This window comes from Seriola lalandi, unplaced genomic scaffold, assembly GCF_002814215.2.
Source record: "Seriola lalandi dorsalis isolate HSWRI2012SDOR001 ecotype SW California unplaced genomic scaffold, Sedor1 jcf7180002054914, whole genome shotgun sequence".
Lineage (NCBI taxonomy): Eukaryota > Metazoa > Chordata > Actinopteri > Carangiformes > Carangidae > Seriola > Seriola lalandi.
In genome coordinates, this window is record NW_019525466.1 from 1371504 (window position 1) to 1385224 (window position 13721).

Sequence of the window (13721 nt, forward strand, 5' to 3'; positions counted from 1 at the left end):
ACCACAGAAATGGCGCCATCTGGTGCTCGGTTTCTATATGACACCTTAACTCTTTGAAATACCTGTAATATTGAACAATGCCTCATATGCAGTACTTTAAAAAACATCTATATGAATTTATATACTCCCCCCCCCCCCCTGTTGTTGACTGATTTTATTAAATGTTTATTTCTACAACGAATCAAACAAGTAAAATATGACAAACTCTTATTTTTACATGGGTTCCAGTGTTACCAGAAGAACCACCCACACGTGAAGATCAAATACTCGCCTTATGTTTTGGTTTCCTGACTGTAAATCATATTGAGGGAAACTGGGTCATTTTCTCGTTTGAGTCTTCTTCAGAAAACGAAACGGCACTCCTACTGTCAGAGGAAACCGCATGAATCCAGATAGAGTAAAATATTTCAGTGCTATAAATGGGGAAAGTAGTTTTTGTTGCAGTGTTCAGAACTCTTTAAATTTCAAAATGAAGTATCGAGTTTCTTACAAAAAATTTACGAAGGCTTTTCTTTACTTCCACCGCCAGGCAGCTACGTTTTCATTGTATTTGTTGTACGATGCATTTACAATAAACTGAATCTGATCTCTCATCTGTGTGAGTAGTAACACCTATCGAAGACATAGATGACACAACTGAAGCCAGTTTTTCTATAAAAATGTTTATTATTAATAAAATGTGATCATATTCATGTATATGAATACTCAGCAATTATTGATTCACGAGTAAATCAGAAAAAGTATGATGCAATAATAAAAAATAAATTAAAAAAACCCAATTTAAAAAGTACCAGAAACTAACAAATACATTAGTGTAATGTAAATCAATACATGAGTGAGGTTTAACAAAAACTGAACATTGCATTGTAAAGCTATTGTACTGGATTGCATTATACTGTAATACAGTATACATTATGCATCGTACATGCATAAACTACATCTGAAAACAAAGTTGTCTGATGTTTTCAAATGTATTGCACCACACACCAAGCTTCAGTGGAAATCTGCAAAGCAGAACTCAAGATTTTGGTAATTAGTTTATACTGTATCAGGGGTTGGCTCACCCACACATGTAACGGCTTTTTCTTGTCAGCAAACAGTTCTTTAAATGAAGATGCAGTTCCTCCTTTACAGTATTTTCTTTTAACTGACTTCTTCAGAAAACATCTTCCTCCATGTTAATACTAACCTCATAGAACAACTCATACAACAATAGAACTTCAGAAAAGGCCTCCAGGTCTCCAATGTGACATGCTGATCGATTATATAAACATTATCGTAGTCATATCATCCTTGAAAAGCCAACGTCACAGAAACCTTTGTCCTGAGAGATGTACAGGCTATTAAATTTACTGATAACAAAAGAAAAATTTAAGGACAAGCCCTCTTTACGACAACTTGAGTCTTGTTTTTGAAATTTTTGTAATAATTTCTATCGGTTATGAAACTGCTGTACTCACTGAAGTCAGTAGTACTCTACACAGGAAACCAAACCATGTCCCGTCTTTCATCTCATCTGTGAAAAGTAAATGTAGCTACCTCTCAATACATCAATGGATTCCTCCACCAGTCACTCAGCCCTGGACCAGTGTGACATGAACAATGTCTAAAACTAAGTGAGACTACATGGATGGAACTGAATCGTCAGCAACATGCCTCTCTGAAACACTTTTCCATGACCTCCACTGAAAAGACTTTCAAGTCAAGACAAGTGCAAAGGGGATTTTATAAAGAAATAAAATGGTACATAAATATCATTAGAAATCAACTTGAGTTCACAAAATGGGAATTGCTGATAACTACAATGGTCAGTATGTCAAAGCTGAAGAGGGTGACATGAAACAACAAAATTAACTAACTGCCCATCAGAGCGACACGTATCACTGCTGCAAAAATAAAACCGTTTTCTGACTCTGGAAAATTATTGTGGTTGGATTGAAACTACCTTGAGACTACTATGACAAACGGATGACTACTTCGAACTAATCAGAGAAGGCCAACATCAGCAGTGGGAGCTCACGGCTGTCAATCAATACATGAACTCAAGTCTGGTCGACTGCTCCTCTCATACAGGATTCAAGCTAGTGTTGGCTGCCGGAGGACGACATTATGTCTAACTCAGAGGAACGAAACGGGGCACGAACAGCGATCTCTAGTGTTAAAGTCTGACATTTTGTTGACCCATCCATCCACCACCATCATCCCTCTGTGGACCAAAGGGTGTACACAGATGTCACACTATGAAGAATCATAATTGCTTTGGCTTTGAGAAGTCTTGACACCGATGCTGTCGCTTTCCTTAGGAAAACAGTCTCGATCATTCCCAGATCTCAGCAATTGCAATGTTGAGTACAATGTTATTATTACTGACAGGAATAATGTTCACAGCTATGAAAATAAGACCAAGTTTGGATCATCTACACGATGTTCCTTTCCAGCATGGGCTCCTGCGCCAGAATCCGTTTGAAGCTGAGTTCGCTCAAGTCCAGCGTTTTAAAGTTTCCATCCAGGATCAGCTCTGCCACAGCACGACCCACCGCGGGGGAGTGCTGCAGGCCGTGGCCACTGAAGCCGGTGGCAAAGTACATGTTGTTGACCAGAGGGTGCATACCGATGATGCCGTTCTGGTCGAAGGTGTTGTAGTCGTAGAAACCTGCCCATGCACTGGTCACCTGAGGGGAGGAAAAAAGAGAACAGGGACCAGTGTCAAGTTCATGTTGCATTGTTTGATGGCTTCAAATGCTCCAGTAATGGACCCATAAAACAGTTCAATTGTATCTGGTTTCACTTGTTAATGAACTGCAGTTGTAAAGCAAAGTGTCCCAACCCTCACCTTAAGTCTCTCGAAAGCAGGAACACGATAGGCCAAACTGGGCCAAATCTTTTCCTCAAAAAACTGGTGGTCCACCTCCAGATTACTGATATCTGGCTCCTCCGCCTGCGGATAGACAAATTGAAAAAACAATTGGGTCATCCATCAAACTGTTCATGCTCAGGTGGGAGGGGAAATAACTTAGAGATACAACAAACCTCTTCAGGTGATGCCCCAGCAATGTAGTTCCCTCCTAAGCCCTCTCTTCTGAAGTAAACTCCAGAGTAATCAATCAGGAATGGAGTGTCTAGACCTGGACCATCAGGACAGTGGACTACATACACATACCTGAAAAAGAGTTGTACAGGCTTCAACATTAAGTGATATTGCGTACAGTATAATCCTGTTAAACTGTACTTTCCTGCCCTTGAAGCTGCTGATAAAGTATTTCATGCTACCACTGGGTTAATTTAATTTTAGTGGTGGAGTTTTTGGCATGAAAACAGTTTTAGTGATTTCCCTGAGGTTTTACTCTTGTCTTATACAACAGCACTTGGATCATCCAGAGAGCTCCTTGGGGCAGCGTGAGGAAGGATTTAATGAAGGTTTTCCAGAGAAGCTGAAGCTGGGTTTGAGCAAAATACAAGGAACAGATACAGGACAAATGACAGGATAAATTTGTATTAAATTTACCAGATATACAGTGTGGGAAAGTAGTATCAGTCTTTTGGACCCCTCTCCATGTATTTATATATAAGCTATTAATTGAGATGTCTTGGAAGGTCGGGAGCTTTTCTCAAAAAGTTGCGTTTCAGTTTATTCAGATTTCACAAAACAGGCCAACTTAATTGTCTTGTGCCAGAAGATCAACAAAACCAAAAAACACCCTTAATTTCCTTCACCACAGATATCAGCTCATATGATTCGGCTGGGCAGTGATCATTGTCCTGGCTGCCCTGCTGACTATGGCTTCTGTAGTCTTGTATTGGAAGCTATGATGGGTTGTAACTTGTAGTCCTTGCTGCAGCCACCGGAGGAAATGTATCTCCCGGGTTTCCATTGCAGTTTTGCGCAAAATAGAGGCGTTTTTTTCTTCTTCTTTTAAAAAAGTCGACAAAGCACAATTGCTAATTGTCTGTTTCCATTGAGTTATGTTATGCAAACAAAGCTGGGTTTTCTCCTCACAATATCCTTCCAGTTAAACGTGACATTGGATTTCCAGCATGTGCCTCTCGGTTGGAACTGGCTCTCTGGGGCGTAATATGATATTAATGTTCCCAATGTAAGACTTTGGGATAAAAATGAACGCTCTTCTCTGTCTTTAACAAAACTGAAGCATGGATCAGAAAACTGTTATTCACTCGTCTGGACAACTGTGGCGCTTTTGAATTATTGGATCATTTTCAGAACAAATTGTGACGGCTGATCTCAGTTCATGCTCAAGCTCAGCCTTATTTTTTTACATTCTGAGGTATTTAAAACGGCCTTGAAGAGTCTTAAATTTAACTTGGAGAAACATGCAGAAAAACCTGTAAATACTGTGTATGGAGAGAATGACTAAATTCTACCTGGATGTTTTGGGAAAGTGAGGTGTTTGGTTGCTTTGGCTTTTCTCCAGCATTGACTCTGAGGTTAAAGTGCTGAGTTAATGGTGTGTTTAAGCGTTTTTACCTTTAGTGGTGTGTTTAAAAAAGGGGCCACGATTCTCACACAGTTCACTGGATGTGGAAGCAAACACACAAATTAAAGCCGACAGTCGGCACTATGAAGTTGACAGTTTTCCAATTTACTGTAGTGCGGAGTCCAGATAAAACTGTCAGAATACTAATGAACTGCACCGCATGAGGCCCAGACAGCCCCTTCCAAAGAAAACTACACATTTTCACAGCACTCGGGTTGTTATTTAAAGGGAAAATATGCCCATTAAGTCAATGCCCCACCTTTTCCGAGGCTCAACGGGCACAGGAATTCCAGCGATGGTGTCTTTGGGGCCGAAGCCAATTCCCAGCATCTCTGCCACTTTACCAGAAAAGGCTCCCGCTGCATTCACCACAATGGCACATTCCATCGGCTGGTACTCCAGGCTGTGAGGCATCTGCACCTGCTCGACACCAGCCAATATCCCATCAGTTACAACACTATGCAGCTCCTGTGGCTCTTTGAAGGAGGATTAGCCATATCAACCCAACCAAGAGACTTCATTTGAAGTTGAAAAATTAAAAACTTTCATGTCATAGTACCAATAGCAGTTTAATATACAAATATGCAAATTCAGAACGCTTCTAATGCTTTCTGGAATTTCTTTTAATTTATTTATATATATATATATATATATATATATATATATATATTTATACCAAATTAGAGATATAAGGATGGCCAAATGGGAAGAATATAAAAGAGGACTAAATATATCAGACAATTTTAATTAATCGAGATCGAGAGATTTTAAATCAACAAACACTTCTGATAATCAATCAGTTGATAAAGTAATTTATCAAGCCGAAGTGACAAATATATCATTGTAAACTAAATATCTTTATCTTTTAGTTTTGGTCCGTTGGTCAAACAAAACAAGTATTTGAAGACGTCACCTTGGGCACCTGCAACTTGTGATTGGTTTGTTATATGATAATCTATTAATTAATTAATTGAAAAAAAGAGATTCACTGATGATAAAAAATAACCACTTAGTAGTAGACCAAGTTTTTTCCTTATTCATAATAATGTAGTATAATTATGTCTTGTATGATATTTTTAGTTTTCTTGTTATTGCCCTGCATGTTTATAAACTATTTTTATATTTTAATCTTGTATTTTCTTCGAGTGAGTCCTGATAAACACATAAATAAACAACTGAAAAAAGTCAGGTCAATTTTAATTCTGCTTTTTGAAAAAACTGACTGAGTTTAGAAAAGTAAATGTGTTGCTTCACCAACCCTGTTATTTATTAATCTGAGTGAGTATAAAGACGAAAACTGTCCTGACACGTTGGCGATCAAACAGAACGTTAACTAAACATGAAAAAGGGTTTTTGGTAACACTTGTTTATACTGTTGTCAAAGATGTAGACACTCATAGCTGCACTTACTTTGACAGATTTTATTCTCCTGAACTCCACGTTGTCACCAGCAGCATTTGTCATCACGTTTACTGTGTATTGAAAATCTGTGGAAGAGAAACATCATCATCAGCCAGCAGCTGTTGAAAACAGATCAATAACCTCATTCTGCATTCACAAAGTCCTAAAGGAAGACCACGTGGTAAAAAAGACTCAATGTGCATCCAGTGGTGTAGAACGTCAGATTTTATACATTTCTATCAATCCTCTATGTAAAACTGTCAGACAAGTTACTGCATGTCAATTAAATTACACTTGACCAGATACCAGAATATAAAATATTCACTTTTAAAATGATGCCACTGCCTTAGGATCTGTGCTCGTATAAAGTCCTGGGCCTGAATTTATCAAACTGCTAAAATTCTGAACTCAAGTGAATGGAAGTAAAAATTCTTCACTTTTACTCCCATTTGTCACATTTCTTATAACTTAAAAATGTTCTTGAGTTGGTTAAAAGATCCCAGATGGCACACGCCTTCTGAGACACATCACATCAACCTATCATTGGTCATGATGAATAGTGCACTAGCTGAAACAGTAATGTGTCAGTCAGAGTTTGGTAGTTTAAGCCAATTATTTGCGCATTAATCAAACCTTCTGACAGGTTGTAACACACTTTTTTTCTTTTCTTTCTTTATCTATTTATTTATTTATTTTTTGCACGTATCGGGCATGAATTAATCAGACACAGTACGTCAGAGGAATCTTTTCAAACCGTTATTTCAAATGAAATCAATGCCAGTGTTTGCTTGCTTGTTTAAATACAGACCCAGGAGTGTAAACAACAAGAACAAAGCTAGCATTGATTACTTTGCACCTATGCACCTTCACTGTCTGCCCTTGTCAATGTGGTAATAAATTCTCCTTATGATTTCTCTAGTGCACCTTGTCTACCAGCAGCAGAACTGCTCCAGAATTATTTCATCCCTGTTTTTATAAAAACAAACATATTAGATTGTTGTTATTTTGACATGTTAAGTGCTATTAATATTCTAGTGACCCATGTTAAAAATAAGCAGAATTAAACTTCATCCATGGTCGTGTACATCTGGATGTTTTTGTGTCTGGAGGCCGTAACAAACCTGTAACTTCTCCACAGCACTGGATGACTCCCATTGAGATGGCCTTTCTTCTGAAGGCGTTCAGCAGAGTCCAGGGGTCAAACCAGCCCTCGTTCTCCAGCCCTGGAGGGCAGGACAAAGTGGAGATGAAAGTCAGTGCTGCCCACACATCAGACTTACTGGGGTCATAATAATATGAAGAAGACCTTGAGGTAATCAAAAACTTGCTCTCTAAATAAGCAACTACAATGTGGCATCCATTTCAGATTAATGCTGAATGTAAGATTTGACTTCCTAAGGTTCGTAAGGTCAGGTTAACAAACACTTGCAGCCAGCTCTGCAATATTATATGAAATCCCATACACCTCGTACTCTCACACCTACAACATGTAACTAAATAGCTGGTCATCTTTTATTTGCACTCACCGTAGGAAGCAAGCACCACACCATCTGTGTTTATCCATGGAAATTTGTCCTTCAGTTGTGTGGGAGAGAGAAGTGAAACTTTGGCTCCAGCATACCTGGAATCACAATTAGATAAATGATTGACACTAAACTGCCTCCCTGAAGCCTCAGCTCTGCCAGTGAACGCCTGCTACTTGAATATCTGAATGGAAATGTTCTCTGTGAGCACTTCACCCAGATGGAATTGATTTCAATCATTTTGATATCACACAGTTCTAGTGAAGCACCTCTGGGTGCTGTAGTTCTCCTCCATGATGTGAGCCACCTTCTCACTTGCCAGGAAGAGGTATCCTGATTGGTTGAACTGCAGGTCCACAGGGTCTTCGTTCAACACGTCGAGGTGTTCCTGCGAGGAGACAGGAGTGTGACTGGTAAGATTTAAAACTCATGTAACGGGCTTGCATCATATTGCCTCCAGCAAACACATGTACAGTGTGCGCTCCTGAGAGCTGTAGCAGTGCTGGGACTATTTAAACTACATCTGTCCTCAGGGTGGTGATAGAGGAAAAAGACAACAGGGTCATTAAAGGAATAGTTCAATATTTCTCATAGGAGTCTGTTAAATATAAGGCTACAACCAACAGCCAGCTAGCTTAACTGAACTAACTTGCATATTTCTTGGCCTAACTATGGCTTAGCCGAGAAGTTACTGCTCCCAGCCAAGAAACAGTCTGACACATAACCCACTGTAGAATCATTTTTAAACAAATGAGATGTATTATTTTAATTAGGGAGATTCAGAGGTGCTGGTAGGCAGATTTTGTACCTGTTGTACAGACAGATGTTGCGTGGGAGACAGTCCCATAGGGTTCAGTGGAAAAGCTCCAAGAAGTGAAGCGAAAACCGTAATGGGCTCATTACTGCCCCCCTGAGGCTGCAGGGCTGAAAACACCCACTGATACTTGACAGTTGGTGAGAAGTGACACTAATTTCACAGTTGATACAAAGGTGAGATTTATCAGAAGTGGTTTAAGTGGGTATTTTTCAAAAGAAAAGACTGTAAAAATTAAGATCCGGATAAAGTTTGTGGTGTTGTTATGTTGGATTGCATTATAAATTCAGAACTAACTTATTTTGCTTAACTAAATATTTTATAAGTTTATTTTAATTTTATTTAAAAATTCAGCTTTTACTGCAAATATTTAGTTTTGCAGTTCTCTTCTTTGCAAACCACAGAGAGCATTTTTTCAACTACAGGACACAATATCTATTTCTATATATGAAACAACTTGGTTTTGATGTTCTACATTTACAGTATACTTGTCATTCTACATATTCTAATATATACTGATAGTATGGTGCAATTGTTGTGTAACGTTAGACAAAAAAACAATATCAGTAACAGGTGTTGGTCAAACAGCGGGCACACAAGGTGCTCATGCTCACATATTAACGTAACATACACTGTGAGCACCGTGTGTCGCTGTCAGATTTAATGATTTGAGGCATTGTCATTCATTGCCAGTGTGCAGTGAGCTGAGAGAGGCTCCAGCAACACGAGTGACTTCAGTGTTTGACCTACATTGATGTTCCTCATGAAGTCTGCGGAGGCCAGGGAGAGTTGGATGTTCTCAGGCAGGGAGAACTGCTGTCGGATCCCCCCAGCAGAGAGCACGGTGGAGGCCTGGGAGTACTGGAGAGAATGAATAAATAAACAGATAGACAGAATAAAATACAGTAAAATACACAGACAAAAAATACACAGGATTCAAGAATGCATTAAAAATGAGAGGTACATAAATAAATATATTCATATGGACTATGCAGGTGTGAGAGTGCAAGGGTGTTTGGATGAGTCATAGAGATCCATTATATAGTCTGATTGCTGTAGGCAGGAATGATTTCCTATGGCGCTCCATGTAGGAGGAGGCAGTTAATAAGGAAATGTGTAGGAGCAGAAGCCTGGTGTATATTATGCTGCTTATCGCTGAGCTAATATCAACACCAAGGATGCCTTAAAAGCTGTTCAGCCAGTATTTTGGCCCACAGGACCCTCATTAACACCAAATCTGCTATTCCACCTTTAATAGATAGAATTTTTTTCTTTGTATGACAGCAGACTGCCCTTTAAGACCCATGTTCAACATTTGACTCAAAATGACAAAATTAGATTATATTAAATGTCATTTCAAAATCATAAAACTGTAGCTCAGCCAGCTCATATGCCTGCACATATTTATGGAGATACTCTGTTCTGTCATTACTTCAGCAGCTGTATATTACTGCTTTTTCCCTCTTCATTGCGCTCTCTTTGACAAAGTTGGATGTACGACTTTGTTGACAACAGGGATTAATGATAGGGTGGTTTTAACTCATTATTCCTGTTTGCCCTCCTTCAAGCTGATTCAATTATGGAAATGGGCTGTAAATTATGGATGGAAATAAAAATGACACAGCTAAAATTTACAATACTGGGTCCCCTCACCGTTGGGTCCTTCTCCACCACGACAACTTTCAGCGCTCCTCGCACCCTCTCCTTCTGCTTCAGCCAGTAGGCGATGGACCAGCCCACCACGCCGCCGCCAACGATCACAATGTCGGCCCTCTCCGGAGGAAGGTGCGGGTTGAGCTCGAAGGGGCTCCAGCTGCTCCCGGGCAGCGCGTCCGCCGCCCTCTTCCTCATGGCTGCCAGCTCGGCCTCCAGATCTGATGCAGAAAAGCAGAAATTTTATTCTCCCTTCATCATTATGTTGGATATTTTAACTCACACTTTACAACGCAACATATTTTCTGCATCTTTAGCTACCACTCTCTAATTCGGCATATATAGCAATTCACATATTAGAAAAACATTTTGATAAAACTTCTAATGTTAAATTTAAATCGTCCGCCATATGACGTACTGACGTGTAAGGTGCAGCGGGATCAGCTGTAAAAGTTGACATTAAAAATAATCTTGGAAGATTACATGCAAGCCGAATTGTAGAGAGGTTTCTAATATTTCATTAGAGTTTCAGTTGTGTCATACAAGTTGACTGTATTTGTGGTTAACACAACATTACATAATTTGGGGGGGTTTCTGAAGGTAACGTTAAGTCATATTGACTTCTTCTCCGTATGTCAGATCTTGATGTTCCCCCACCTTTGAAGAAGTCGTTGCGGAGAGGTCTGCCTGTACTCAGGCTCTGACACAACGTTACATTTCCGAGCAGCCGTGTGTGCCGCTCTGTCACCCGTCTGGAGGAGGCAAGTAGTCCGTGAGCCGTCCGCACCTTCACGTGCAGCCTCTGCCACGTTGACATTGCTGCGGGCTAACTAGCTAGCTAGTCGGCTAAGCTAAACAGTTCCGAGCCGCCGTGTAGATCGAAAACAACAACAACAGTGTGAACAAACTTGCATGTCTCAGTTTCTTTTTAAATTAAGCGCAGGTCAAATCGGTAAAACTGACGGTCAAATGGAAAGCTGAGTTTAACCCAAACAGAAAGACGTAGCGAGACCGGATGCACGGTGCTGTCCTTCAAAATAAAAGTTTTAATTTGGCTCCAAATGAAAGTTTGAGTTAGGAAGAGGTGTGAATGAAGATTTTAAACACAGAAGACTTTGTCTGCTATATACATGTTTAGGGATGCGACTTACATGTTTGTCATCATAAATTGATCTGATTATTTTCTTGATGAATTCTTTATTTAGTTTATAATGTCAAAAACCGAGGGAAAATGTCCATTGTCCTTTCTCATCTTCAAATGTCTTTTTTGTCCGATCAGCACTGCCTACAATATATATATATATATATGTGTGTGTGTGTGTGTGTGTGTGTGTGTGTGTGAGTGAGAGTGTGTGTGAGTGACTTGGAAAGCATTGTAAAAATTTAATTCTTCTGTATTCTTTTGCAGATTGAAGTTACTGTTGTTCAAAGCATTTTGCAGTCATACAGTATGCAGCACTTTGTATAATACATTGGACGAAATAGGGGTGACTGGAATAAGTTGAACCTGAACAAGAAAAAAAGACAAACTGCTGATCTGCTCACAAGAAAATATGGTGTCTTTGTGAAAATGTATTTTATTTTGAAAACTGCCTAGGGAACCTTAGTCATATTTCTGTAAACTTGAGTCTTATTAAAAACAGAAGCTTGTCATGTGACCACACAGGACCAGTCAGAGAGGAGGAACACCTCTTACGTTTATTTCATGAGTTACTACATTGTATTTTAAGTAAAATTTCAACTGTGTTTCATGAGGAATAGCCTAATAACATCAACATGAACCCTGTACTAAATATATTTTGGTCTTGTGTAGTCAATCATGTGTACTATCACATTCACTACTAATTAGAGTTGAAACAGTTAATTGATTAGTTGATCAGCAGAAAATGAATCAACAACAGGAATTTGATTCACCGGTTTCGAATGAGAATATTTGATTGTTTTCTAACAGTGCTGACGCCAACCTCATTTTCCTTCTAACTCTTGATTTGCCTTTCTGAACTGTGGCATTGCATTCAAACGTGGCATCCTCTACCACAGCTGCACATTTCCTCTTGCATAAATGCATCCACTTAAAGGCAGTGAGAGGATAAAACACCACAATGCTTTAGAGCTGCAAAATCAACTTGAAGATTTTTCTGCTGTAGTACACAACTAAAAGGTTAAATGAAAAAAACAAAGATGTTTTGTTGGGTTGTGAAATAATCTTTCTGTTCCTGGCTTCGAATCAGGTTCTACAAGTTGGTATTTGGATGTTTTGCATGTAGGATCGTGTCTACATTGTGTTTTGGTTAGACCTTAGTGCATACATAAAATATGTACATGGGATGTGAGGGGAAACCTGTTATTATACACCTAACTCATATCTGCAAATGATATTTTCCTCTTGAGGAGTAGAAATTAGGATTAGATTGTTATTTTAGATATGATTACAAAGAAAAAGATATTATTGTGATTAAAATTGGTGATTACAAAATCATGTAGCCTACAAAGTCCCAACCAGGGGTACTTTTATCCTAGGGGGGGCTTCTACAGCTGCCGGGGGGTATGTGGAAAGACTGTGAGTTAAAAGGTAATGAATTTGTTGTAGATAAAATGAACAAATCCACCTGTTTATAGCTAGAAGTAATCAATAGTTGGTAGCAATAGTTGGCTAAAAGTAAGTTGAAAAATAAAGAATAAAGAAATAAAGGATTTATGGTTGATGGATAAACTTGGCCACACTTGGATAAACCAGCCTTAACATTGACAGTATAAAAAAAATATTGTAGAAATATGCTTTTACACGATTAACATTATTTAACTACATCCAGTTTAAAAATCAACAGACATTATATATACCTGTGGTCGAACCTTGTTAATCTCTGATCTGTTTTTGAAAGTGAGTGAACCAGTCCAGGATGCCAACACAATAACAGGCAGGGTGGGAGGAAGCTGGGCATAATTAGAGGAACATGTACAATGAAATGTGGGTAGAAATATAAGACGGAACTTGAAAAAGGTTTTACTTATTGTTTAAAGAGCAACATGGGGAAATCAGCAGCTCCTTAGTGATTTTGGTTGAAGATTAGGAGATGGGGATCAAGTCTGCGACATAGCTCCTGTTTGTGTTTGCAATATTAATGAATTAAATAAAACTGACAATTGCCAGTAAGTGTAAAATAAGAATACAAATCAGTGTAAATGATTAAATTGTATTAGGTGCAGATTGTCCCGCTGGGTATTTTCACTGTTATGTGATGACAACATCTGGTCATGATGGAGATTACTCAGTCTCAGCAAACTCCAGCTGCTGAGGAAGACTTTTAGAACTTGTTTAAAGCTCAGGGGATAAAAGGTAGTAATTGGATCTTAAGTTAAATTTGTTTTTTTAGCATCAAAATTGAACACAGATTTTACATTTGAAAGTGCAGTGATTTTATTCATGTCTACCACACTACACCATCCAGCCTCCAATTCAATACAGTTAAAATGACAATAAAAGCTGTCTATAACAAGCTCAAGTCTTTGTGGTAAAGAGAAACCATGTCAGGGAAATGCAATTTTTAACAGTATTTACCAACAGAAAATATTAGTCAATAAATGAGAATATGGCACAAAATTGGACTGTGCATCTGACTCCTAGTGTTTCCCTCTCCCTACAGATAAAAACCTTCATCAAATGGTAATTTTTGGCTTGGGTTAGGGTTTGATAAGTATGTCTGACAATATACAAAAGATCATCACATAAAAACATATTTAAATTGATCTAAGTTTGTAAACAGGACATGACCACTAGAGGGCTCCCTGTCAAAGATGATTTGGTGAGCAGATCTTCACTCAGTCAATAAAAGGTCA

The 13721-nt window shown here is 38.8% G+C and overlaps 1 protein-coding gene and 1 long non-coding RNA gene across 2 annotated transcripts; one reads left to right on the top strand and one right to left on the bottom strand.

Moving 5' to 3' along the window:
• Positions 1-643: 643 nt before the first annotated feature.
• Positions 644-10896, bottom strand: foxred1 (FAD-dependent oxidoreductase domain containing 1). Its single transcript, XM_023430956.2, has 11 exons — positions 10542-10896; positions 9885-10105; positions 8982-9092; positions 7687-7805; positions 7421-7515; positions 7016-7117; positions 5904-5980; positions 4753-4913; positions 3031-3160; positions 2834-2938; positions 644-2672 (listed from the first exon to the last, which is right to left on the bottom strand). The coding sequence occupies exons 1-11, from the start codon at positions 10699-10701 to the stop codon at positions 2418-2420; spliced, it is 1536 nt and encodes a 511-aa protein (XP_023286724.1). The 5' UTR covers positions 10702-10896; the 3' UTR covers positions 644-2417.
• LOC147817699 (uncharacterized) lies at positions 7696-9157 on the top strand. Its single transcript, XR_015436130.1, has 2 exons — positions 7696-7830; positions 8925-9157. It is a non-coding gene; the product is annotated as an uncharacterized LOC147817699 (long non-coding RNA).
• Positions 10897-13721: the final 2825 nt, after the last annotated feature.

Coding starts and splice junctions, on each gene's coding strand:
- foxred1 (XM_023430956.2), bottom strand. CDS start 10,701: ATGTCAACGTGGCAGAGGCTGCACGTGAAGGTGCGGACGGCTCACGGA. Junction 7,118..7,420: donor TGTGGTGCTTGCTTCCTACG/GTGAGTGCAAAT, acceptor CCTGCCCTCCAG/GGCTGGAGAACGAGGGCTGG. Junction 3,161..4,752: donor CCCGTTGAGCCTCGGAAAAG/GTGGGGCATTGA, acceptor ACTCTTTTTCAG/GTATGTGTATGTAGTCCACT.